This window comes from Varanus komodoensis, unplaced genomic scaffold, assembly GCF_004798865.1.
Source record: "Varanus komodoensis strain SLA01 unplaced genomic scaffold, ASM479886v1 scaffold178, whole genome shotgun sequence".
NCBI classification, from domain to species: Eukaryota; Metazoa; Chordata; class Lepidosauria; order Squamata; family Varanidae; genus Varanus; species Varanus komodoensis.
In genome coordinates this window covers 149049-176786 of record NW_025335523.1, presented here as the reverse complement: position 1 = coordinate 176786, position 27738 = coordinate 149049, and the positions used below count along the sequence as shown (strand labels likewise).

Sequence of the window (27738 nt, the reverse complement as noted above, 5' to 3'; positions counted from 1 at the left end):
GATGATACCCCCAGGCTAGGAGACACTTTACGAGCTACTGGGGAAGGGCAAAGGACAAAGACAAGTATTGTTGTCACTAACTAGATCAAACAAGAAAGGGAATCTGTGCAGCTGACATGCACAGAGGTGAGAGTAAAGTCAAACAGTAGCTTCTTGCTTGTGGCACCGGTTAGGCATCAAGAGAATCAAATGTAGAGGCACACCCGTTTCTTTCAGGACCATCCATAGCTTCTTGCAAGCTACACAGTCAAAGGCTTTGCTGTAGTCAATAAGCAGAGACTGGTCTTTTTCTGAAATTCTTTGGTGCATTCCAGTAGCCAACATATATTTGCAATATGATCTCTAGTGCTTCTTCCTTTTAGAATCCAGCTTGGACGTCTGGCATTTCTCACTCCATAGAAACATAGAAACAGAGCGAGTCAGAAGGGGCCTCCCGGGCCATCTAGTCTGACCTCTGGCACCAGCCGGCTCCGCTCACGACATACCCACCATGTGGACGTCCAGCCTATCCTTGAACACCCGCACTGATGGGGCCTCAACGACCTCTCGTGGAAGCCCATTCCACATCCTTGGGGTCCTGACTGTCAGGAAATGCTTCCTGGCATCCAAATGGAACCTAGGCTCCCTGAGCTTTGCTCCATTGGAGCGTGTCCTGCCTTCCTCTGCAGGGGAGAACAGGTCTCTACCCATCTCCATGTGACATCCCCTCACATACCTGTATGTCGCCAACATATCCCCTCTGAGTCTCCTCTTCTTCAGGCTGAAGAGACCCAGTTCCCTCAGTCTCGCCTCATACCCCATCCCCTGCAAACTGGCCACCAACCTTGTGGTCCTACGCTGCACTGACTCCAACCTGGCTATATCCTTTCTGTAATGAAGGGCCCAAAACTGAGCACAATTGCGGGCGCACTAGAGTCGTGTAGAGTGGTAGTAATACCTCTCTTGATCTAGAAGCCACACTTCTGGCTATACAACCAAGGGTGGCGTTTGCCCTCTTGACCACCGCATCACACTGCTGACTCATGTTTAGCCTGCAGTCAACCAGTACCCCAAGGTCCCTTTCACAAGTGCTGCTCTCCAGCCACTTGTCACCTAACCTGTACTTATGACACCTATTCCTATGCCCCAAGTGCAAGACCTTGCACTTATCCACATTGAACGCCATCCTGTTGTCTCCTGCCCACTTCCATAGTCTGTCCAGATCCTTTTGGATCTGGAGTACCTGCTCCTCAGTTGTGGCCACTGCTCCAGTTTTAGTGTCGTCTGCGAATTTGATCAGCAGACTGTTCACCCCTTCTCCCATGTCGTTAATGAAAAGATTAAATAGGATCGGCCCCAGGACAGAGCCCTGGGGGACCCTGCTTGTTACTGGCCTCCATCCCGATGATTTCCCGCTAATGGTTACCTTCTGCTTACTGTCAGTCAACCATGCCCTAATCCACCGGACAGTGCTTTGGTGTATCCCAAAACTCCTGTTTCTCCACCAGGATATCATGGGGCACTTTGTCAAAGGCCTTGCTGAAATCCAGGTATACTACATCCACTGCATCCCCTCCATCTAGCCATCTGGAAACCTTGTCATAGAATTCCACAAGGTTTGTCTGGCAGGACCTGTTTTTGCAGAAGCCATGTTGTGTGGCTGTCAGCCTCCCTTCCCTATCTAGCATCACTAGATCTCTCTCTATTATGAGCCTTTCCATTGTTTTTCCTGCAATGGACGTAAGGCTAACCGGTCTATAATTCCCCATGTCCTTTCTACTACCCCTTTTGAAAATTGGGACCACTGACGCCATCCTCCAGTCCTCTGGAACTTCACCCATTCTCCACGAGGCCTCAAAAATGGAGGCCAGCGGGCGTGAGAGAACCCCTGCCAACTCTCTAAGTACTCTTGGGTGTAACCCGTCAGGGCCTGGCACCTTTGTAATGTCCAATGCCCTGAGGAGCCCCTCGACTTCAAGGGGGGTGACTCTAATCTGTGCCTCTAAGTCCCCACCCTCATCTAATCTCTATGCGGATATCCCCCATCCTGCTTTGGGGAGAACACAGAGGCAAAATAGTCATTTAGCATCTGTGCCTGTTCCCTCATATCAGTCACTGGATCGCCTTCCTCCTTATTTAGTGGTCCCACCACTTGTCTCCCCTTCCTCTTCCTATTTACATGCTGAAAGAAGCCCTTTTTGTTGCTCTTGATATTCGTGGCAAGTCACAGCTCATAATCAGCCTTAGCCTTGCGAAGAATCCTTCTGCAACGGGCTTCCTCCTCCCGGTATACCCTTTTGTCTATTTTCCCCAGTACCCATTTCCTACGGAGGTTCCTCTTTCATCTAATCCCTCTAACCACCTCCTTTCGCATCCATGGCGGCACTCTCCTCCACCTCCCCACCTTACTGACTAGAGGTATCGTCAAGGCTTGCGCCTCCAAAACCTCCCTTTTGAGTGCTATCCACCCCTCCTCAACTCGCTTACCTTCCAGTAACCTATCCCAGGAGACTTTCCCCAGTCTGGCCTTCAGTTGGCCAAAGTTGGCCCTCTTGAAGTCCCAGCTTCTAGTGCTCGACCTGCTGCACGTCCCCAGTCCCCTGATCTCAAAGCAAAGGATGAAGTGATCACTCGCATCCAGAGCTCCCCTAATCTGTACTTTATTTATTTATTTAGAAAGTTTCTATGCCGCCCCATTCGCCGAAGCCTCGGGGCGGCTCACAACATGAATCAATTAAAATAATATAAATTATAATAATATAAATTAACAATATAAAATAAGTTACTTCATCTATCAGTTCCTCCCTATTGGTCAAGACCAAGTCAAGGATGTTTCCCTCCCTTGTCGCCTCTTGGACCCACTGTGTGAAAAACCCTCCCTCTATAGCTCCTAGGAAGCAACGAGACCTGACTGTCACTGCCGAGTGAGTCTCCCAAGTAATATCCGGGAGATTGAAATCTCCCATAATTACTGTGACTCTCCCCCGAGATATCCTTAGAATCTGGCCTGTCAGGACATCATCCAGGGTCTCAAGTTGACCTGGAGGGCGATAAGATACCCCCACTGTCAGGTCTCTTTCCCTGTCAAAACCCCTAAATTTCTCACTCCATATACGGTGTTATTCTTTGTTGCAACACTTTCAGTATAACTTTGTTTGCATGGGAGATTAATACAATGGCCTTCTTCTGCATTTCCCTTCTTGAGCATTGGAATATATATTTGTTGAATGTTTTCAGTCTGTGGGTCATTGTTTTGTTTTCCATATTTGTTGATCACTGTAATAGTTAAGACAGAATATGAAGAAACAGAATGGTTTCCCTTAGGCAAAGGTGTCACACAAAGATGCATTTTATCTCCCTATTTGATCAATCTGTATGTAGAACCTATCATAAGGAAAACTGGTTCGTATGAGAGGCAGGAGTGAAAATTGGTGGCAGAAACACCACTAATTTAAAATATGCAGATGACAATCTACTACTGGCAGAAAGCAGCAATGACTTAGAACAACTCCTGTTAAAGTAAAAGAAAGCACTGCAGGTGAATATTAAGAAAACAAATATCATGTCCACAGAAGAATGACAGAACTTTAGTGCTATTAATAAAGAAACTGAAATTGTGATTTCACATATGTTGCCTCAGTCATCAATTCAAATACAGACTGTAGCCATTCAAAGGACTGAGACTTGGGAGGGCAGCAATGAAGGAACCAGAAAACGTCACCAAATGTAAGGACATTTCACTAGAGACCAAGGTCAAGATCGTTCAAACCATTTGATCACAATGGCTCCCAATCACAATGCATGGCGATGAAAGCTAGGCTATGAAGAAAGCAGACAGGAAGAAAATTGAAATTTGAAACATGGTGCTAGAGAAGAGCTTTGCAAATACCCTGGACCATCAGAAACTCAAACAAGTAGATACTAGATCAAATCAAGCCAGAGCTTTCTCTAGAAGCAAAAACAGAGGCCGTGATACTTTGGACACATCATGAGAAGGCAAGGCTCCCTGGAGAAGGCCACCATGTTAGGGAAAGTCAAAGACAGAAGATGAAAGGAAGTCCAAATATGAGATGGATTGAATCCATAAGAGAAGCCACAGCCTTGTACTTGGGAAAGCTGGATCGTGCTGGCATGGACAGGGCATTTTGGAGGGCTTTCATTCATCGGGTTGCCATAAGTCAGAGAAAACTTGATACCACATAACAACAACAAAATAGATTCTGCTGCAGAAACCTTTCACCAAAGGCTAATCAAAAATATAAAAAAGGATATTCAGTTAGATGCTTTCTGTTGTCTTGTTATGGCAGCAGGTATCTATGTCAAGTTCTTTGTTACATCTTCCTACTGTTTTATTTGTGATCCCAATTTAAATTAACTGCTTGACTAGAATATTCTCATCTAAATTAACTATAATCAGGAAGGTTATTTTAATGGAAGACCTAAATGCATGCACTTGAATGAAATTCCTTGGATTAGAACTGCTTTTTCCTCTATATATTGTGAATAAACCTTCTGATCTACAGCTCCTCTTAATTTAATTTTATATCACTGAAAATAGCCATTCTGGGTTTACATCACATTATAAGCTCTACAAAAAATGTAATCTTTGTCCTATTATGCACACAGATCTCATTACTGGATTTCTTCTTTTCCATCTTAGAAACATCAGAACCACTGTATTCATAATATTATATTCCCAGGCTGCTTATGATGCATTTAAAAATGCTTGGAGGTTAAGATCCATTGCATTGAATTGGAATGACTAGATTAACTGAACTCAGGTCCACTGAAATCACTGGTTCAGGATGGTCACTGCTTAATTTACATCCTGTTGATTTCTCTAAGGAAAAAGTGAAATTTAGTCCAGCTCTAACCCGTTTTAATTAAAATGAAATAGTGCTTTATCCAAGTAAAGATACTTTTGCATTTCTACAAAGAAATACAATCCTATAACTGTCTGCTCATAAATAGGTGCCAGACTTAACAATGGGACTTACTCTGGGGTAAGTCGGTATAGAATTAAATCACTTTCGCTTTTTATTCAGTTCACTGAGTGAACATGCCCTCAGCTGTCCATGTGATGGTAGCCCCCAGTTTAGACTACTGTATCTGGTGCTATCCTTGAAGCCTGTTCAGAAACTGTAGAGTTAGTACAAAATGTGGCTTTTAGATTACTAACAAGAACCATGTTGTGATCACACTAAGCCTGTGATTTGCCAGCTGCACTGTCTCCCCAGTTTGTTTTCCAACACCCTGCTTACTCGTTTACCAGTGGAAAAACAAGGCATGAGCCCAGCAGCTAGTGCACAGATATTATTCCAGTGCTCTGGGCCTGAATGGATGTTAACCCTGCACCTTCTGAGCACCACCAGAGCACAGCTACAGGCCATCGGTGCTTGTGCTCTTCTGTAGCCTTCCACGTAACTACGTCTCTCTTTACAAGGCATCCTTATCTCTGTGATGGGCAATACTGCATCTGATAGCCAAGCGAGCCTGCACTTTTAGCAGCATTTGCGCTCCTTGAGGCTTTGTGGCAGCTTGGCATTTGCCTCCGAGTCCCAGAGGGGGCTAAGCACGTCTTGGAACTGAATGCAGAGAGTGGAGTGCAGGCGATTCACTGATTGTTTACATAAACACAAAACAGCTGTTAAGAGGAACTATTATGTCATCCGCTGGAAAGCATCAGGCAGCAAAGCAAAGGCTCTGCCATTGGTAGAAAATGTGCCAGACTTGCAAAAAAAATGCTTATCAAATATTCACACACACACACACACACACAATATTTTTCAATCTTATCGCTTGCTAGTTAAACTGCTATATTTAACTGAGTTATGTATAGTAGTGTTTGTGAATCCACACGGAGAAGATAAAAACTCCCCAACCCCACTCACACCGCTAGGATGCAATTCTATCAGTCCAGAAGTGTTGGGCTAGGTGGACATTCACGCTGGACTTGATGGGAGTTGCAGTCCAATGCATCTAGCCGGCCTCGGATCATGGAAGACTAGCCTTGAGTGAAAGCAAGGGGCAACGACCACAAGACATCGCACTGCGACGACACCAGGTTTAAACTATAATGCACAATCATGTCCAATGTTTCCCGTGCAGCACTCTTGAGTCTGTAGCAGGAACTGAGTCCCGACGACGACACGCTACCGCCAGCATGAGGCGGTGTGCCTACGCACAGCAGTCGCTGGGGAAGGCGGCGCGGGTGCTGTTGCATGCACCGCCCGCAAGCGGAGGGCTGCCCGCCGCGCAAACGGAATGCTAAACGCAGTCCGATCCAGCATGGCTCGCAGTCCCTTCTCCGCGCGGCGGGCAGTTTGCGTGGCGAGGGCGCAGCGCCTCTCCCGCGGGCGCCTTCCCGGGCCAAAGCGCCTTTCGCTTTCGATCCCTTTTCTCCGCCGCGAGGGCGGGGCTCTCGCCTAAACGACGCTGCGAAGTCGAGGGCGTAATAGAAACATATATAGGTATATATTTAGCAACGTCGCCAGCGTTTTTTGATGCCGGCAGTTTGCGGCCTGCCTGCCTGCCGCCTGCCGACGACTTGCTCCTCAAGACCCGGGCGAGGCGGAAAAACCCGTGATTGGCCCCGAAGCCTACACCACTCTGTGGTCGGCGGCACCGGCGCGCTCACACGCGGACCGTAACTAAGAGCCTGCGAGCGCCCGAGGCGGGCGGGGGCAGCCTTTCCGGAAAGGCACCGGCTCCGTCGCGGCCGTCGTGCCCGCTCTGCTCGCGGCAACTTTTCCCTGGAGGATGAGGAGGACGCGCCGGCGCTCCCTTTCCACCTGCTGGGTGGCTCTGCTGGTCTGCAGCCTGTGCTGCCGCGGCTTCTGCGCGCTCCCGGCGGCCTCTTCAGGTACGGGAGCGGGGCTTCGGCCACGGGCTCGCCTTGGGGACGGGACCCCAAGCTGTGCGCGCACTGGCGCGGGCTGACTCGCCCCAGCCCCCGGGGACGCGAGCCCGGCGGGGGAAGGAGGAGCTGGGGGGGGGGGGGGGAACGAGTGCCGGCCAGTGACTGCGCAACCTCGCCGGTGGAGAGGCTTGGAAGCCTGCGGCGTGGCTGTGTGCCTCGGGATGTTGAAGCAGAGGCAGGAGCGATGCATCTGGAAGCGCTGCTGCGGAGGGGGCGAGCTCTTACGGCGGGGGGCGAGTAGCGGGCGTGGGACAGAGGGCGGGAAGTCCTGCAGGGAGACCAGCGCTTTCCCCTAGCCTGCAACGGGGATCCCCACGGCGAGTGGAATTTCCCTCGAAGGAGCTCTGGCCCTCGGAGAGTGGAATTATTATGTATTCCTAGAAAAATACATGTTTATCTAGGCGGATCAAACAAAAGCAAACAGCCGTTCCGTCAGAGCGCACGGACGGGGCGCAGGCTTTTTTCGCTCACTTGCGTATTCGGTGACAGGCTAGAGCAAAGTTTGGAGCCATGATTGGACTGGGCTTTTAGCTCTGTGACAGGGCTTTGCCCAGCTTGCGAAGTACTGCTAAGCTGCAGAGCATGTGTAGAGTACCCCGTCGCTTGGGCCAAGCGCTTCTGGTGTGTCTGTGGCGCAGAAGCCCCAGCGGCGTTTTCTGCCCATGAGCTCACACCGTGTCGGCAGGGCAGCCAAGGGTCGACTTTCGTTTTTGCTTCAGCAGCTATGGAATAAAGCGTTGCTGCAGGAGTTGCTTGCGCGTTCCCAGGAGCCGCTTGCGAGAGAACCCTTTCTCGGCATGACTCAGAGGCCGAGGGACTGGCCTGCTTCCAGTTCCCATCGAACTTAATATAAAGAAAGGAACGCAGCCCTTGGGCGGAGCAGGGGAATTCCAGAAATGGACTGGAGCTATAAGAGAAAAGCTGGGTGGTGACAGGCGAGGGCCCTGCTGATTGTTTTGTTTCCCTTCAGGGAAAAACAAGCTGCCTGCAAGCAGGCTTGACGCTTCCCCCATATCCTACAATGCCTATGTGCTTTGTAAGATACTTGCCTAACAGGCAGGGGTTCAACTCCCTCTGGTAACTATATTTCCATGGTGCAGGCAGCTGGTGCATTGCTTGATTTTTACCTGTAGTGCTGTGATAAAAGTCACTAGCAATAAGGGTTGTGGTACCCACGAAAGGTTATGCCATAATAAATGGTTAGTCTGTAAGCCATAGTATACCCACATTTTTCTGAACAGCAGGGCCCAATCCATGAAAGCAAATGTTGTGCCAAAATGTTGGTACATTGTTACCTCTTCCCTGCATTATTAGAAATTGTCCTTTCCCCCTCCATCTCCTGTGCAATTGCAGGACAGAACTAGCTTTTGAGGAAGCTGCTGTTTGGGCACACTGGGTGAAAAGGGAGGCAGGTATTTTGTTTTTCAAGTAAGGGCAAGCAGCCAACAAACATTAGGAAACGGGCATATCTGGTAAAAACAGATTATAGCCAGCAGTGTTAGGATGTGTCCACATGAGGTTTTTGACAGTGCTAGAATATTGATTAATCAGATCAGGATAAGCCACAATGCAGTCATACCATCTGATCCCTTTCTGATGTAAAGAAGTTATGTCTTGGTGGAATCATGGCAGCAGAGTGAAAGCAAAGGAGTCTTGATTAGCTTCAGGCTTTCCTGTTCCTTTCGAGTTTGGCAGCAGTCCTCCTGGTGGGAAGGGAAAGGGGACTGAATGGATTTTCCCTTGTACAAAGGGTTTGAGGATGGCTTGGTCTTGATTATTCAGTCAAAAGTTTTACAAAAGACTTGCTCCTGTTTCAGATGAAGATGATGAGTACCTGCAGTTCAAAACTTACCATCTCTGGTAAAGAAAGGTTTTGGAAAATCTTGTGCAGCCTAGCTCCTGGAGGCTGTTTTCTACTTTTGAACTAGCAGTGAAGCCCTGGATCTGTCATGAATGAAACTTGTTTGTGGACATAACCCAAGGGATTAGCTTTTTTATGTAAGAATTAGTTCTTGGATATAATAGGTAACCACTAGTGGTTGTAGAACTAAACAGCAGTTTAATGATGAAGTTAATAGGTTTAATAATGCTAAATAAAGTGTCTGCAAAATTCAAGTGTAAAAAGACTTCAGAGAAACTTGCCAAGCCAGCATTTAACTGACTCACACTTCCACAAAGGCAACAACAGAGAAAGTTGCTCAAATTTTTCATGAGTTTCTTCCACATTACAATTTAGGAACCTTTGAAAATTTCCAGGCACTCTTCCTGTAAGAGGGGAGAAATATGTAGGGCTGTAGCTAGTTTGTTTTTTAGGGGCAGCTCTCAGTAGCTCGAGCTCATTTGCATGGTTTGTTCAGACTCCTCTTGGTCTGTAACTGTAGTTTCCAGATGCTTTACAGGTTGTATTCAGAGCTCCTAGCTACATGATAGGAAAGAGGATGACTGCTTGTTTGTTTCTTTCTGGCAGGCAGTGACTAGTGCAGCCTGGTAGGACAGGTGTAACCTGGTAGGAAAGGGAGAATGATGAGAGAAAGAAACCAAGGGAGGGATATATTTATAGGTCTTGCACTTAGGTACCAAAAGAACCAAAAAGCCCAAGGCTTGAAGATACAACTCATAAATCTTACCCACAGACACGTCTGTGTTCGTTAGAATTGGTTCCCACATCTGTGTGTCCTTTCTCTGTCCTAAGATACATAATGAACAATTCTCAGGTTTAAAAAGACTCTTATCTGTGGTGAGCATTTGCCTGTGAACTAGAGTGGCATTCAGTTACAGTTGGAAAGGACATTCTGTCTAACAGCACTTTTGCTTTGTATAGTTTCTCTTTTCTCCACCAGTGGTGTGAACACTGGCAGCAGCCCTGATCCCTCTTCCGCTGGAGATATGCCCCAGGTATCTTTCCTGGGAAAGGGCTGGCGACATGGGTGTGCACAGCAGCCATAGCAGCAAGCTGTGTTACACAACATAGTGCTAGGCAGCTATGTGTATGGCTCTTATGTGTCTCCTCCAGCCTTTAAAGTGACTGGGTCATAAAAGGTGGGAAGTAGGAATAAGAGATTGGTGCAAGAACGTGGCCTTGCAGCACAGCACAGCCCTATCTCCAGTGCTGGCAGAAATTTAGGGTGCTTCCAGAGGGGTCAAAAGACTGCCACAAAAGGAGCATAGGAAACACAGGAGGGCTACAAATCTGTATACCTTGTAAATCCTAGCACAGTGAAATCCTAGTCTGGAAACACCTTTAATCTCAGGGAGTAGCCAGCCAGATGGTAACATTACTTTGGATTTATATAGCAATTTTCTGACAGTTCAATGCACTCCAGGTAGATCATCTTACTGATACTAGGAACAACCCTGTGTGAGTTGTTATCACATTATATCGACCCTATGTTGCAAAATAGTGTGCAAAGATGAGATGAACGCTTGATATTCATGGTTGAGGTAAATGACTCAGGTTTATCTGGTGAGTTCTTGGCTTTACACCTCTCAGTTTTAACTGTCACTCCAGTTCACAAATTGACAGAAAGGCTTATAAACGGGGCATGATTGAGATAACCACTTGATTTTCCACTGGCAGAATAAAGTTTGGGCATGTCAAATTGGGTTAACAGCCTTTCCTGACCTCCGTTTTCTTTATTGAGCTCTTTGTTTAGCACTTTACATGCACTTATCTAGCATATTGCATTAGAATGGTTCAAATAATGTTGATGTTACTTAGCCAGTTCTTGACTCACAGTAAATGGTAAATATTTTTGTAAAGTTAAACTTCATGGGACCGAATCCAAAGGATTTAGGATGCACTTGCTTTAGGATTTAGGATTCACTTGTAGAGTAGGACTACAAGTGAAATTCTCTCACATCATTTTCAAGGATTAACAAGGGTAAAGAAATCCTTATCTGCCAAAGGAAATCTTTCAATATTTGTTTTCATTTACATTAGTGTCTTTTAAAACATGTACTGCCAATTAGTTTCTTCATTGTAAATCTTCAGATCTTTTTAAACTTTGTAATTTTTCCATTTTTCTTCAATATTTATGGAGCAAGCCATTATACCACACACAATGTCAAGGGTAAGATTGTGATCACATTCTGTCTCAAAAAGACATTCTGTTTTGTGACATGTTTAAACCAACGCAAAACAGAAGCTGTATTTACACTGCTCAAGTAAAAAAAAGAAAAAATAAACATAGTGGAAGAACCACCAAATATAACACCCCCCGTTTTTGTTGCATTTTTAATGAAACGACTGAGCCCTAGGCCAGTAAATGCTTTCAAAACTCATGGCTTTCTGGCAAGCTGGAGTGAATGCTGACCATTCTTATACCCACCCCCCTCAGAATTATCTATGAAAAGTTATGTGGGCAGTGTGTGTGTGTGTGTGTGGGGGGAGATAGTCCATTTATTCATGTGCATGTTCAACAACCTGCTTTAGCATTGGATGATACTCAAATGGAAGTTGAATAGGGTGTTTCAGTTCAGCGCATTAAACACAGCATAATTGTTTTCTTCCAGCAAATTGCTAGAGGCATGGCTCCAGGGACTGTGCCATGAGTGGGCTGCAAAGGCACAAACATGCTTTTTTCCAGGAAAAAAATGTTACCATTCCGGCCAAATAAACATCTGAATAAAAATTTTAAGTCACTGTTAACTTGCTATTTTTGAAGGTTTTAAGAAAACTCCTAGTTTCCTTTAGCAGGACAATAAACATCATTAATTTATCACTAGAATCTTTAAAAAATACCAAAGAGTACAACACAGAAACACTCCTTTTTCACACCACAGAAGAGAGCTAATGTTCAAATAGTGGGGCTAGTCCATTTCCATAGAATGTGTTAGATAAGAAGCAAGTTGTCATCTGTGAGCAGTTTTCTCTGTGCAAGTTGGTAACATTCTAACAGATGTTAAGAGGCAGAGCACCCGGAGCAGGGCCTTCTCTGTGGTGGCGCCCCGCCTACGGAACGTGCTCCCCAGAGAGGTCCACCTGGCGCTGTCGTTATTTGTTTCTCGGTGCCAGGCCAAGGCCTTTTTATTCAAACGTTATTTTAATATGTTTTAATATTGAACTTTATTGTTGTATTTTATTAACTTGCAGCCAGAGTGGGTCGTCAGTTTATTTATGCTGTAAGTTGTCCAGGGATGCAAGTAATTGGACGGCATACCAATTTTATAAATAACAATAATAACAGTCACAGATTTGGGCATCATATTAACTTCAATTCCAAATGGGTGTTTGGGACTGAGATATATATGTTCATGATGAATGGGAGTTACCTTAGAGTCTGTAACCTATACTCTGAAATGCTTTTGTAAACATGCAGTGTTTTTATGTGTAAATTAATTTAAGCTCTAGAAAGACAGATTTATAGAACAGGGTAACTTGCCAGTTTATGCTAAATTTTAAAAATTTCCATTTAATTTTAAATTGAAGTGAGGATTTTGGGTAAGACTTTTTGAAAATATAAAAGTTCTGAAAATTATGTAAATATGTACAAATACAATAATCCTAATCATTCTAAATTTCTGAGAAAGAGTGAAAGGATGCTATTTCACAGGAAAAATAGATTTCCTATGCTTTGTCCATTTCTTTGATGGATTACATTGATCATTTTATCCTTGATCAAACTTTAGTAGCAGGTTTACCTTACATTGCTATGTAGCAGTAAAATTTACTGGTTTCAAAATCAGTGTGTTGAGATTTACATTCTGGTGAATTGGATTGTGTCTAATAAATTAAGGCTCCATCTAGGCAAGACAGAAATACTGTTCTTGGGTTATTTGTCTGCCCTGGTGAATGGTATTCCACCTCTCTCTAAAGAAACAGGTCTCACTCCCCCTAAACCAAACCTGATTCCAGGTGCTTGCTCTAACCTATAAAACCCTATATGGCTGGGATGTGCAATATTTGATGGAGTATATCTCCCATCCACAATTGACGAGTACAGTACAATTAATATCTGAGGCCTATCTTCAAATCCAAACCCCAGGGAAGGCTCAGAGGGCACAAGGAGTGGGCCGTTTGGTGTGGCAGCCCCACTGCTGTGGAATCATCTCTCTACTTGGACCCACCTGGTGCCAACTTTGTCATCCTTTTGGCACAGAGTTGAGAGAACCCTCTCTTCCAAGACACTGAAAAATATCTGCAATGATCTAATGATTTGATCAGGGTATCAGTGTATTTTTTTCACATGTCTGCTCCATACTAAATACAGCTTTAGTTGTTAACTGTTTCATTTTTTTAAACTGTTTTTTACATTTTGTATTATGGGGAAAATAATTGTATAGGGTGCAGAGATTTTTGGGTGGAGGATTATGGTCCTGCTAGGAACTGTTATAAACCCACCTGAAAGCGTCAACTATTGGGTGAGATAGAACCGAAACAGATAAATCATCTCACTTTGGGTTCCTGCAACACGTTATCTGTGGGCTTGTCCCTGGGGACAGTCCTGCAATTTGCTAGTCCAGCCTAGGCTGTATGGCATGGGACAACTTGAATATAGTACACCAGGTCATGCAGAGTGCCCGCTCTCAGCCTGTTCTGGAGCTCACTTCAAAGTGCAGCCTTCAACTTTCAGATCCTTAATGATTTGAGACAAGGCTTTTAAAGATCCCACCTTCTGCACCTTAAAAGGTCCTAAAATCATCTTTCTTTAGAGGTCCTTCTCCATGTGTCCCTCAAGTAATATGCATCAAGTGGCCTCCGTGGAAAGGGTGTTTTTGGGGTGGCATCCCAGTTATTGAACGCTTTCTCCAGTCAGGCTCATCTGATGTTCCTTTTGATATCAGGCTTTGTTTTAGAGTTCTGAATATTTAATAGTTAACATTTGAACATTTAATATTGCTAATTTGCTGTAGTGTTTTTTTACTGAATTGTGGTTACATTTTAATGTTTGTTATTGTAAGCCAAATTTAGAATGTTTTTATGAGGTGGCATTTACAAACACTGTAAATAAATAGAAAGTGCTACAGTCTTTTAGGGAGGTGTTCTTTTAGCGGGCATTCTGTAACATGGCACCCTTATAATATTGCCTGACTGCATCTCACAAAAGAAAAATATTAAAGCATATGCCTTTCTTATGCAGATAATAATGCTTTTGCCATCCGCCATGAAAAAACCAACACGTGCATCAAAGTTAAAAACCGGGAGATAACCGCAGGAGACTGTCGAGAGACAAAAGAGACCTTATGGGCCTGGGTCTCCGAACATCGCCTTTTTAATTTGGGATCCCAAAAGTGCCTTGGACTAGATACCAAATCCCAGAATACCTTGAAAATTGTGGATTGTGACTCGGACCTTCTTACACTGTGGTGGCGATGTGTTGATGCCGCAATACTTACAGAATCTGAGAAGAAATTGACTTTAAAGAATGGAATTGTGTCTGTAAGCATTGACGCTTCCGATATCTGGAGAAGAAGCAATTCCAGTGATTCTATTTGTAAACTTCCATACCATGGTATGTATTTTCTTTGTGTCATTTGTTTTTTTGGGAGAAAGATGGGATTTCAACATGGGTTTCATTTAGTAAATGTAGGTGCTGTTCCTAGAGCAGTGAACATTACGGAGTGAGTGGCTGTCAGACAAAACTTGCAGAATCACACTGTTTGCACCTGGCTTAGTGTGGTGTCTGAAAGTGACCTACAAGGTTTTGTGGTTTGGTTTGGTTTTGGTCATTGACTTTTAAGGATGCTGAATTGACTAGTAGGTAATTGGTGGCCTGGTCTGGACATTATGAAAGCATACACTGCAATGGACTTCAGGCTCAGATACTTGACTCTTCCTCACATGTGAAGACACTGAAAGTTTCTCTGTTGGCCTTGAATAAATTGTAGTACTGGCCCAACTCAGGAAACTGTGGATAGTCTAACTGTACCCGTTTTCATGATTTGAGATCTTATTACTTTATTAAACCATGGTTTACAGGAAACAATTTCCCTAAGTTTGAACACAGTGGGAAATTGAAACTAACTCAGGTGCACCATGAAAGCATTCCATCTGTTATTCTGATGCACAGAGGAGTAGAAAGGAAGGGGAATCCATGAACTGAAGGTTCAGTGTGAATTATTCTCATGACTCAAAACAATAGCTTGTTCTAAGTTTTATAATTTAAAGTATAGTCCTAACGTATGTTTAAAAAGGAAAAGGTTCAGCAACTCTCAGCGTTCCCTAGACAACTTTACTCGCAGCATCTGGGGGATGCTGGGAGTTGTAGGGTTTTGTTTTGTTTGCTTATCTAAAAAGGGATAGGACCACACTATTAGAATAAAAGGGTTAGCACGAAATAGCCAGCATACTAGCAGGTTTAGATACCGGTTAAAACCCATGTAATTTTTTTCTCATTGGCTGGGAAACTGACTAGGCAATAATGTGTTTCAGTGCACAGAAAACCCTGCTGTACAGTTCTTACATGTTCTGTCCCCTCCCTGTTCTTAAAAAGATCAATAATTTTGCAGCAAGTTGTAGTTCTTCTCTTGCCATGTATGCTACTCATCCACCTTTAAAAGACATCTAGGCCAAGTGCTTCAAGTGCTCCTGGCAGGCAGGGCTCTCATCACCTAGACCTGGATAAAAGAATGCAGCCCCTCTCTCTGCAGGTGCTGCTTCTGCTAACTGTGGCAATCTTACACAAGTGTTCCCTATTATTAATTTCATGTCTGTACCGCCCGTAGCTGAAGTTCTCTTGGTGGTTTACAACAAAGTATATAAACAATAAAATGTTATTCGGTAATTTGGAGGTAGGGGCTGAGGTTTCTTCAGTGAGGTTTCTCATTTTCATCTAACCCAAGTGAAGCATTTCCATCCTGAATCACTGCCTGTGCTTGATAATGGACTGGATAAGGGCCATGTGCCCATATTACCCTGATAATGCATCACTTGCACTGGCTCTGACCCAATATAAGGTGCTTGTTCTAACACCCAAGCCCCTAAACAGCTTTGGACCAGAATATCTGAAGGACTGCCTGCTCCCATATGTACCTACCTGGCCCCTAAAATAAGGCAAGGAGGCCCTTCTGAGGAAGCCATCCTCCAACAAGATAAGGAGGATGGCAAATGGAAGAGGGGCCTTCTAAGTTGCACCCCATCTATGGAACGTCCTTCCGGGAGCAGCTTGTCTGGTGCCATCTTTACAATCTTTCTGATGCCAGGAGAAAATGACTCTGTTGGCAAATTTGGCACCAGGCTGGCCATGGCAGGGAGGTTGTTCCAAAGATGGGGGCCACCACCAAAAAGGCTCCCCTCCCCAGTTGCCACCCTCTGAGCCTCTTGAGGGATTAGAACCCAGAGGAGTGTAGTGTCTGGGCAGTTGGGGCTGGGAGAGGTGCTCCAGCAGGGGTTGTGTCCCAAGCTGTGTAAGGCATTATAAGTTAGGACTAGCACCTTGCATTGGTACTGGCCTCATACAGGTAGCCAATGCAAGCGGGCCAGAACTGGTCTTCTGTGTTTGGGCCTCCAAGTCCCGGTTATTAAGCTGGTTGCCACATTCTGCACCGGCTGCAGCTTCTGAAACATCTTCAAGGACAGCCCCATGTAGAGTGTGTTGTAGTAAACTAATTTAGAGATTACCAGAGCATAGATTACAGAAGTCAGGCTATCCCTGTCCAGGTAGAGGCACAGATGGGCTGCCAGCCAGAGCTGGTAGAAAGCATTCCAGGCCACCAATGTCTCCTGAGCTTCAAGTGACAAAGATGGATTAATGAGTACCTCCAAACTACAATCAAGGAGCATTCCCAAGTACCTAGGTGCCATTCTGTGTCACACCACAGGCTGTATAAGGAATTAACAAAATACGTTGAGATACAAGTGCAATTTCATAAAACGTGAGAAATACTTGGCACACTGGTCATATACTGTCAGCTAACCATCTGTTGCGCGACTGAGGCAAAATACTTCAGGAATGCTTTTCAGTTGAATCTAAAGCTTGCCTCCTGTGGATGAAAAGGCTCCTCCTTCCTTCCAGAGATGGCTTCTGATCTGGCAGAATATCTCTGCTAGTGGGATGGAGAGGAGGCAATATTAGCCAACGTCCCCTCCAGCTGAAGTCCTCCGTCCCCCTTGAAAATCTGCTCTGGAGGATTGGTGGACCTTCTGGAATAGTTAGAGAAATGGTACGGAGGTCTGCAAGGGGATGGAGAATCTGCTTTCCATTCCTTTCCATGGAGAGAGTTGCGAGTGTCCTGAGCAGAACTCAGCTCAGGTGATGTCACCACTAGTTAAAGGAATCAGTCCTCTTGAACCATACCATCTTAATTTCATTCCGGCTCCATTTGCTAGCAAAACCTGCTCACAAGTTCTGGGCAAACTCTCAGTCCTCTTCATCTCTCTCCTCTTTTCCTTCTGCGTCAGGCTCCCTGCCTCCCGTCTGCCAGGCTGCCTAGTGAAGCTCCCTGCCCCATCCCCTTGCACACCCAGCTGTCTACCTCCCAAGTTGCCTCTGTTACTGCATACTCTGAACAGTGGCCAAGATCCACATTGGCTAGAAAGGTGCCTGGCATGGCTCTTCAGAAAGGCGGCCACGTCCAAACGCCTGACTTGAAGGCTTATTCCTCAGAGCCAGTAACTGTGGCAAGGGTGTCCCTGGAGATTTCTTGTACTGTGGTGGGAGCAACACAGTAGCGGCAGATTCTGCTGACAGGACTGGTGGGGAGATGAGCGGACAATTTGCTGCTTTGCCATCTTAATTCACAGGAAAGGTGGTCCTGCAACTCACTGTCTAATTCTGCAGTAGTTGGGTGCAGCCCTGCGTGCTTTGTATAATTGTAGGCATCACCCAACTGGAACTAGTAATCAAGGGGTTCTGTGTGGGGTGTTGGACTAGGATAAGCTAGGTTCAGCCATTCAGGCATGAAATGGGTTAGGTTCCCAGATAATGAGCCACTGGATTGCTTTAGCACCCTGGACATCTTCGGGTAGGACTGACTAAAAATGTAATAAAGGATTTGTTAATCCAGTGAATAAGTCAGATCCAGAGTAAATGATGACTTTATCATGACCAAGACAAATCCTGTTGATTTGTTATATGGTACTAAAGCATGCATAACCTAATTTGGATCCAACCCAATGTTAGTTTTTCAAAGCACATGCATTAAATCTGTTAATTTGCATTGTTACAACTTCAAAACATCAGTGTTTAAGAATAGTTGATTCACTCGATTGAACTCATCTTTTTTGACAAGTTGAATTTCCATTTCACATGTTAGCTTGTATTAGGTTTACCGATGAGGAGCTTGTAATCTGAGGAAATGTGGCTTGCACAAGGTCATGTGTGGCTGATCTAGAATTTCAAGTTAAGTGTCCCAGATCCGACTACAACTCTCCGTGCTCTGCTCCACATTTTAAAGAATTGCTCCTGGTAATAGGACTCAGTGGTAGTTCTTTTAATTAGAAGTTAATTACTGCTATAGTCCTGTACTCACTTACCTTAGAATAAGCCCACTGAACTCAAGAAAGTTACTTCAGTATTGTAAGATGTAGATTGCAAAACAGGAGGATAGGTCCTCGGGAATGACAGATGCTGCATGGAAGAAATAAACAAGCATGTCCCATTTTTAAATTACTACCATAATATATATCCTTTTGTTGTTATAGGCCATGCTTTATTTCTAGCAATACATGTCCTAGAAGAAAGGAACCAGGTAAATCTTGCCATGTAAAGCTAGAACAACTGGAAATGAGAATACTATAATGATTAAAGTTTCTGACCCCTTCCCCAGACTTCTGCATTTAGCACCCTTGAAGTATGCAGGTGTTATGGAGTCTTGCCAATTCCATTTTACCTAGGCATTCTCTATGACCGGCCTCACATAAAGTGCCTGTAGTTATACTACATCTTACAAGACATACTCTTTATGAATTTGTGGTTCTCACTGGGGAAAAACATTGAGCATGTCTGAACAAATAAATCAAGGCTGCCTGTGTCTTTCTCTCTTGTTGCTGCTGTGCAACTTGGTTGATGAAGTCCATGTTGCAAAGCATATTTAGTTTTCTGTTCTTCTGTAACTATAACTTAATACAAAAATGTGCTTTTCTGGCTGTTGTTTTCCTATTCTTTTCTTTTTTTGCGGGGGGGGGGAAGGGTTGTATTGTGTCTGTTAGCTAATAAGCCCATGAACAGGAATGTGCTTTTAAAAACTCAGTACAGTGTCTTAATTTAATGTAGAAATTCTTAATTTATAAATTAACAACTGTAATAGAATCCCAAAAGACGTGTTCATGGACTTGTGCCATGCAATAGGACGCATTCCCTGTACTACCCCAGAGTATTTGTATGTAGGCAAAATTGTTTGAGCCCCACTGTGGGAATCTGATGGGACTGTCAGGTTTATCATATAGACCTATTTTAATTACACACCTACAGTAAGTAAAGTTGTTGTTTCTTTTAAGTATGAACTAGGATAATAATGTTGAGTTACTATTCACTTACACATACAATTTCTGCAAAGCTCAATGGAAGGATATGCAGACTTGCTTTGCTTGACAAAGGAAAAAAACAGTCAAATTGACTGAAGCAGATGAAACTGTTAATTTTGTATTCCTGTTGAACTGGACTGAAACAACTGGAGAAGTTGATGTTCTTGAGAAACTTTTCACCAGCTAGACTGACATCCCTCTTTAAACTTAAATGCTTTGTGATCAGTTCCCATCTGTACCAGCAAGACAGCTTTTCAGTTTCAGTTTTAAATGGATATGTTGCCTGAATTACATTTTAATGCTTTGCTTTTTAAATTTGTTGTTGTTGTTGCAGAGAAGGAACATATAAGCCAAATAAAAAATACATATAAAAATATATTTTCACCAACCGAAGAACTTGCCTGGTTCATCCAGGATGTAAAGATTTTTGGCAAGCAGCTGGATTTTATATTTTCAAATCAACAATTGGTTTGATCAGCAACCGTCAGAGGATTCTTTCACTGAGTTGACACAGGCACTCTGAAACCTGAGGCTATCACATCACTTGGCAGAGCTGAATTTGAATGATTGCAAACCCTCCCTCTTCACATAATTTTATGACTCTGGCTGTATAGGTATCCTGACAACATTCAGAGAGCCTTTTATATCCCACACCCCCTACTAATCCGATTTTTATAACATCTTGTAACTTCTTTTTATAACATAGTACCACCTGATTGATGGTGGAGGCTCAAAAGCCTGAAAATTTTTGTGATCTATGAGTTAGCCTACTAAAAGTATTTCAGCATACAGTTTTTGAATACATGATATCCATGTGTGAATGGCATACAAACAGCCTCCTTGCATTAGAACTCTTTTCCCAGTTATGTCTTGATGTTTCCACTACAAAACCTGTAATGCAATCAACAATATGGTAGCACTTGTTTCAAAAGAATACATTATTTAGCATTACAACTGTGTTGAAAGCTAAACAACTGCTGTAGGGAGGAAGATCAGATAAACAGTGTAGTCCTGGAATTACTGCCCTTAAAAATATTAAGATAATGTGCTTTGAGAGTGATTAATGTTTTCAAACCTAAAATCAGTTTCCTTTTCCTTGAAAGCAAGAAGAATTTGTTTACCAAGATTTCCATAGCTTAGTGTTCCACCAGTGTTCCCAGAGACTTCTGTTTTGGTTCCAACTTCTCCTTTGCTGTTCTTCTTCTTATAGTTTATCATTTATATTAAAATTCCTTATTGGCAGTTGGGATTGCTTCGAAGCAAAGAGAACTTCTAGCTATTTCCATGTTTGTTTCCTATAAATTCCATGGGGCTGCATGTGGGGCCCTGAGACATTCCTAGGAAATGAAGATCATGGCGAGCTGATAGTTTCCTCCAGTGTGCCCATTTTGTGGTGGTGCCCAGAATAGCTTTTCAAATTGCTAAATGCGCCCGAATAGGTTGCCTAACTCACTCTAGCTTGGATGCGTCCTCTCAGGAAGGCCTGCTTCCAGGCTTGTGGCAATTTCTCCATAATGCTTCCCACCTAGATACCTGAAGGGACATATCATAGCAGAGGTCGAGCACTGCAATACCAGATGAGGACTAAGGCATATCAGTTTCAGGTCCAGTAATTTCTGCTGCTACTATGAGTAATTATGCCTTTGCAGAAGCATTATATTCATTGGCAGCTCTGTTAGATCATACCAGTTAAAACCTGAAAATATGTTTTGCCAGGAACATGATTGGGTGGACTCAAAGCGACTGGCATTGATAAGGGAGATCAGTCAAGCTGAAGAAAATTGTTAGTCTCTTTTTCAAGTCCATAAACAACTTGTTCTAATCCAGTTTCATAGGAATGCAAAACTGTCTGGCATGCCAGTTTTACTTGTTTTGTGAAGTATAGAAAGGCTCTCCTTGAATGGATTTTTGCAGAAAATATATGTGGAATTTTATGACAACTCAGCACGGCTTATTCCAGTTTGAGGACCATTCAAGAATTCTGTATGGTGTAATCTTTAGCTTGATCAAATCTTACTTCTTAATACATTAATTCAGTTAAAATGTTTAGAAGCCACCTTTAAGGATAAATGAACTCACAAGGCAGCTTTCAAGGTATCCACCAGAGACAATAACATTTCTATGATATAAACCAGCAAGAATGATAAAAACAAAACTATTCAGCCCACGAAATACAGAAATCCAGTAAATCATTGGGATTGTAATAATCAGCATTCCAACAAACTCCATCTCAGAAAAACCTATGTTGAACCCCACTGGGGGCATTTTGAACCCCACCTAGTAATAGATTCAGCACTATGCCATTTATCGTAAAACCCTATTCTTAGTCCCTTGGTTTTGGAATATACATTTGTGCTTCTCACAGAATACAGAGGAAACAACACAAAAACCATTCTGTCCAATTGATCCATTGATCAATCTCTTGCAATCCAGCTATGTCTGCATAACACAGAAGGACAAAAGGTGAGGTCTTTCCCACCATGTCATGTTGTTCTACAGTTATACAAACCCCATCGTTGAAGGCTTGAAGTTGCTGTTAATTTCTTACTTCCAAATGACCTGTATTGGTTGATTGATATATATTCTACATGCTAAATACTTCTCTGGCCTTTTCTCTGTAGTAATTTATACAAGGGATGGGAATTCTAATGGAAAGCCGTGTGAGTTCCCTTTCCTGATGAATAAGACATGGCATCATGACTGCATACGCAATGGAATGTTCGAGGATGGTCTGTGGTGTTCCACAACGTCCAATTTTGATACTGGTAGAAAATGGGGTTTCTGCTTAAAACCAGGCAAGTAGCATTCCTGTATAAAACAACATCTTGAAAAATTTATTTTACTTCAGTGTGTCTTGTTTATTTTTACACTTCATGGGCAGAAATTGTATTAAGCTCTTGTGTTGTATATCTGTACTTCTGTTTTTGTGTTCTATGTTATAAATTAGAAAGAGGATTTTAATTGTTTAATTATGGAGCCAACCAAATAATAAGGATTGTAAATGCTTAAAATAAATAAAATGTTCCAGTGTTGGTGCAGAACATATGAGGAATCAATGCTGTGATGTAGGACGTGATTCACTTGTATTCTATGTATTTTCACCTGGGTTTTCACTAGTGGGATTTGGGGACAGAAAGCCCACTTGTTACCCTGACCATTGGAACATGCAAGCAGACATCACAAGAAATGACTGTGTACCCCTTTCTTAGTCTCCACTTGTTTTACATGTGCATGGAACAGGAGGATGCTGGGTAGGGAGTCCATGTCCAGATGCACATGGACTTCTTGTTTGCTGCACTGCTTTGGACTACTGTCCATACACTATATGTCTGTATCATTCTCAAGTCAATGCCATTTTATTGAGGGCAAAACACAAATCTACTGAGTGCTTGTGGCACTCAGTGCTGCCTGCATGGGACTTAGGTTTTAATTATTCTTTTGCTTTCACCAGAGGATGGTTGTCAAAATACATGGGAGCATGATGCAGATTCTGGAAGCTGCTACCAGGTAAATACACAGGGTCCCCTTTCTTGGAAAGAAGCATATATCTCATGCCAGAGGCAAGGAGGAGATTTGCTGAGCATCACCAGTGCATCTGAGCTACACTACATTCAAGGTAGGTTCATTTGTGTACAGTGAATTCTAGAAGAAGCAGTTATTAACATAGGAGACATAAAGATCTTTGACATGAGCAGTAGTTTTGAGGTAATTTTCTAACTACCAGCTCTCATACCCTGAAAGAGAGAATGTCTTCTGTACAGCAGAAGCTCTCTTTTCTCTACACCTGAGCTATTCAAAATCCCTGCTACTCAAGTTTATTTCATAACACAGAAGGCAAAGTTGTCCATGAGGTTTTCTGAACCAGGAAAGGTTCTTAGTTTTCCCCTCCTTTTTTCTGTCATTATATTGTTAACTGTTGTGTACATACTTGCTGTGGTTCTTCAACTGTGCTGAATTTCAGAGTATGGCTAATCAAGTATTTCTTGCCCTTAGTAGTTGGGGAATATCAAATCTATTTGTGTAATTGCATAACAAGCTCTCAGGATCAACCAGGGTAATACGGGGTATCCATGAATAAGCTCTCCCATGAGGTATCTCTCTCTCTCTCTCTCTGTATGCAGGGAAAAGTTGGTTTGGGAAAGTTGGGGGTGGGATATTGCATTAATTTACCTACCCTTTACCATTTTTCCTATCCAGCATTCCCTCAACTCTTATTGGTCACACAGAAGAAAACATACTGGGATGTGATTTAGATAGGAAAGATGATGCAGTAGAAAACAATACTTCCCTTGCATTATTTCCCCAACTCAGTTCTTCCTTCTCCATGAAACTGCACAATGTTGCATCAATGTTTAGTGTTAGGAAAATAAGATCCTCTTCCCAGATTCTCCCGCTGTCCTCCCATGCGGCTACATGGAGAAGTTCCCATTTTAGATTAACCACAAATTACTGTGCCACTGTACCCCAAACAGTGGTAAGCCACAACTTACCATTAGGTGAAGAAAACTAGCTTCATCTGCTATGGTTTAAAGGTGGCTTGGATTTGAACAATGCAGAGTTAAGACTAAGCAGACTTTGTCTAGGCTGTGGTTAATCTAAAATGGAATGAAAAGCTTCAAAACTCTTCCATGAGGTTGTTCCAGAGCAGAGTATGTGTGATCTTAGGGCTTGCTGTGACTTATTCTCATTATACTAAACTGTGATGTCTGGACAAAGTCATTAACTACTTCAATTTTTAAAAATCAGTTAGGGGAACAAAACACCAGGAGATTTATGGAACAGGATTTCCTTCAATATCTCTAGCTGAGTCTTGTCCTATAGCTATTAAGTTTCAGTTGTGAGGATTCTGCATGATCCTCTCTGACGAAGAGGTTCAGGGAGAGTTCTGCACAGAGTACCTTAAAAGAAGTCAGTATTACTTAGTAAATAAAGTGCTAGACTTTGGCCTAGCAGTGTGAGTTCTAAAGTTCCTATTCAGACATTTTTAGCAACTTGGAACAAATTACTATATCTCAGCCACAGTTCTTCATTAAGAAAATGAAAAGTATGAAAGATAAATCATGTATAAAAAGTCAATAATGCAAAGCTTCAGAATTCATTTTTTTTCTTTTTTTGGTCTCCCTTTCTGGATGGCTACTTCTGAACCTCATTAAATGTTGTTCAGATTTGTTCCCAGGTGAATATTCCTACATATCCAAACTGCCCCTTGCTCCAGTTCATTCATGTAGATCAAGGTATATCTTAGCTTTCTACAGAATTGTGTTGAAGCTTGAATTAAAAATAATCTGTTGCATATAGAAACATTCTGTGTAATCCATGTTATGCAAGGATTAAGAAAGGATTTGCATGAGCAGTTCTGGTTTTATTTTCTTCTGGGTGGTATTCTTCTTGGGCACAGGGCCAAGCAGGTTAAATGTGCTCATTTTCAGTTAACTTAATCTATATATAACATAATCAGCTGCTTTTCAAAAAGCACTTCACAGATTCAGATAAGCCCCAAAAGTACAGAGATTTACCCTTGGCATACTTGCCAGAAAGTGGATCTTTGACTATTATGGCAGTTTCAGGTTCCTCCCCCCCCGCCTTTTGTAATCATAATTCTGCAACTTGCAAGGTTCACTTCCTTACACTGCAGTCTGTGCACATCTGCTCCAAGTAAGCCCCACTGAGTTCCATGGAACTTGCTCCCATGAATGTGTGAATGTGTACTAGGAGGGTAACCTTACTTTCTTGCCTTCATATATTTTATCCCTAGAGAAAGTGCAGGCTTTTCTCAACAACTACTGTGACAATAGTGACGCAGCGTGCAGCATTTAATGACACCACCATCAAGAGACCATAGGATTGTTCCCTTAGTGTCTTTTTTCTCTAAGCAAAAGTACATCCCATTATGTGGTAGTGGGATTGCTAGAGCTGGACTTAGGATAATCAAAATATATTGAATTTCTTACCTTAGGATAGTAAGGCAAATTCTACAGTATGAAAGACAGCAATATTTTATCAAGGATATAATGTTTTGCTTTCTTCACCATGTGTAAACTTAGAATAGCTGTATTTCTGATGTTTTGCGATGATGGGGTAGAAGTTGCAGCTCTGGAGCTATAGACCATTGCTGACCATGGCCAACAAGAATGAAAACTAATAGTTGCCATCTGTGCCCTAGCACTAGTGATGAGAACTTTACTCTAGTGTAAACCAATGCTAGTGCAAGGTGCCTAGCACTTGCAAAGGCAGTGGGGAAAAGTGACTTGCCGCTGAAATTCAGTGGCAAACATTGCCTTTGCAAGTACTAGTTACGTTGTGCAAGTGTTGCTTTGCAGTAGCACAATATCATTAGCACTAATGCTGGAGCATAGCATTCCTTTTAAAGGATATTAATTTGCCACTAAGCTCAATAAGCTTAGCATATGGACTTGCCCTTCATGCAGATTTATAGGGGCATTATTAGATTCCAAGTCAGAATTAACCTTGTTAAAAAGAACTTACATTTTAATACAAAAAAGTTATTAAGCAGTAACTTTTCAAAACAACCATAAAAGTTATCAGCTTTTCTACCATCATATTACAGATCATGCAGATCTCGAAAAGAATCCGTCTCCATAATTTCAATGCTGCTTTCTACAGGAAGCAACTGCTTAGGTCAGCGTTGTGCTTCTTGGCAGAGAAATGCTCACCTGCATATAAGTAATATGGAAATTCAAAATGCAGCATATATTTCTATTGGTCAGAAAAGGGTAAAAAATCCAGTATTATGCAACAACTTGAACAAATACATGTGATGTGTCTAGCCATGCTGTGTCATGCCCGTTTGCAGTGTTCTTTGTTTTAAACAGATCTGAATTGGCACCCCAAATATACTTGTAGCATCACAGGCATTGCTAGTATTTTGAAAATATTTAAGTTCTCAAAATGATGTCCTCACTTATCACTGGTGATTTCACAGGCACTGTCCAATAAATTCATTTATTGTTTGAACACATTCTACACAGCATTTATAACACCTGTGGGAACAGTGCCTGCATTTTCCCATGCTGTTGTATTGCAGCTCAGATTCTAATCATAATCATAATATCCCAGGTAAGGAAAAGCTACACTGAAAGATGCTGTTTGGATTCAGGGCAGCAGTTGAGTCACAAGTATGATGTTGTTGCTTGAACACCTATAATTATATCAACATCTGATATTTTTTTAACCCTCTAGCTAAAGATGACATTGCAGACATGTTTTGGATTGGATTAAACCAACTGGATAATTTTGGAGGCTGGCAGTGGTCAGACCATACGCCATTGAACTTCCTTAGCTGGAGTCCAGGTAAACGCACCTGTCGGTTAGTCAGTGTGATCTTATGCATGTGTACTCAGAAGTAAGTTCCACTGCGTTCAGTTGGGCTTACTCTCTGGTATGTGTACACAGGTTTGCAGCCTTATTAAATATTTTAATAGCACACTATCAAGAATATTATATTAAAACTTCCATGAAGTTTGTGACCATTTTTAAAAGGAGGAAGGAACAACAATGCACACGTCGGTTCTTCCAAGTCCTGTAATTATGCAGACTCTGATTTCTTATTCACTACTCTAAATACTAATTTTTATTCTTCTGCAGAGATGAAGGATTCATCCCCTCTGGATGGAACTGCGTGTGCAATTATGGATGCCAACAAGGGTGACTGGAAGAGTTATGCTTGTGAGACGGCACTTCCTTATGTCTGCAAGAAACAATTCAACAGCACTGAGTCAGAGCTCCCAGGTAAATCAGGATCGGTTTGTGGTTGCAGCTGCCTCTCACTATTAAACCACTGTCATCTTCTTCAGGCATACTTAGTTATGAAATTCTGTTTGCAATAAAAATAGCATTGCAAAATGTTCTCGGCAAAGACCCAAACCCATACCAAATATTCATCACAGTAGAATATAATGAGATGCAAAGGGTGAGAAAAGAGTGCAGAAGTTCAGTTTTTGCAGAAACCAAGTCTGGAAAGAGTTTAAGGGATTTTCACCATCACCCAAGAGTGGGACCATAATTACCAGTACTTGAAAAGTTTAGGCAAGTTTGCTCCCTAGAAGTGTGTGTGGGATTGCAGTGTGCACATTTACCTAGGAGTAAGTCTGACTGAACTCAGTGAAACCTCCTTTTTATTAAATACATGTAGGATCAGACAGCATGAATATCTCTTGGGCTGGGTTTCATTATTTGTATTAATGCAAGGTAGGAAGCTAATTGGAGAGTGGTAGCATTTTAAAATAAAATGTACATTCTTGTCAGCATTGGTATGAAGGGACAGAAGACCAAAGACAGAAAATCGGATTGAAGCTTCATGGGTAATTATGTGCCAATGGCAAGAGTGGGGTGGGAATCATCTCCTGTTCTTCTGTTCCGTGCACCAAAACCCTTCAGTCCACACACTTCAGCCTGCATGGGCTTCTTTCCAATCTTG

At 42.7% G+C, this 27738-nt stretch overlaps 1 protein-coding gene across 1 annotated transcript in view; it reads left to right on the top strand.

Moving 5' to 3' along the window:
- The first annotated feature begins 6442 nt into the window (after nt 1-6442).
- LOC123021722 (lymphocyte antigen 75-like) overlaps nt 6443-27738 on the top strand; it is a 61131-nt gene continuing 39835 nt past the window's right edge. Inside the window, exons 1-6 of the mRNA XM_044426760.1 lie at nt 6443-6841; nt 13978-14349; nt 21923-22096; nt 22753-22917; nt 26502-26612; nt 26907-27050. Coding sequence (XP_044282695.1) covers nt 6739-6841; nt 13978-14349; nt 21923-22096; nt 22753-22917; nt 26502-26612; nt 26907-27050 — 1069 coding nt within the window. The 5' untranslated portion in view covers nt 6443-6738. The remainder of the gene's footprint in view (nt 6842-13977; nt 14350-21922; nt 22097-22752; nt 22918-26501; nt 26613-26906; nt 27051-27738) is intronic.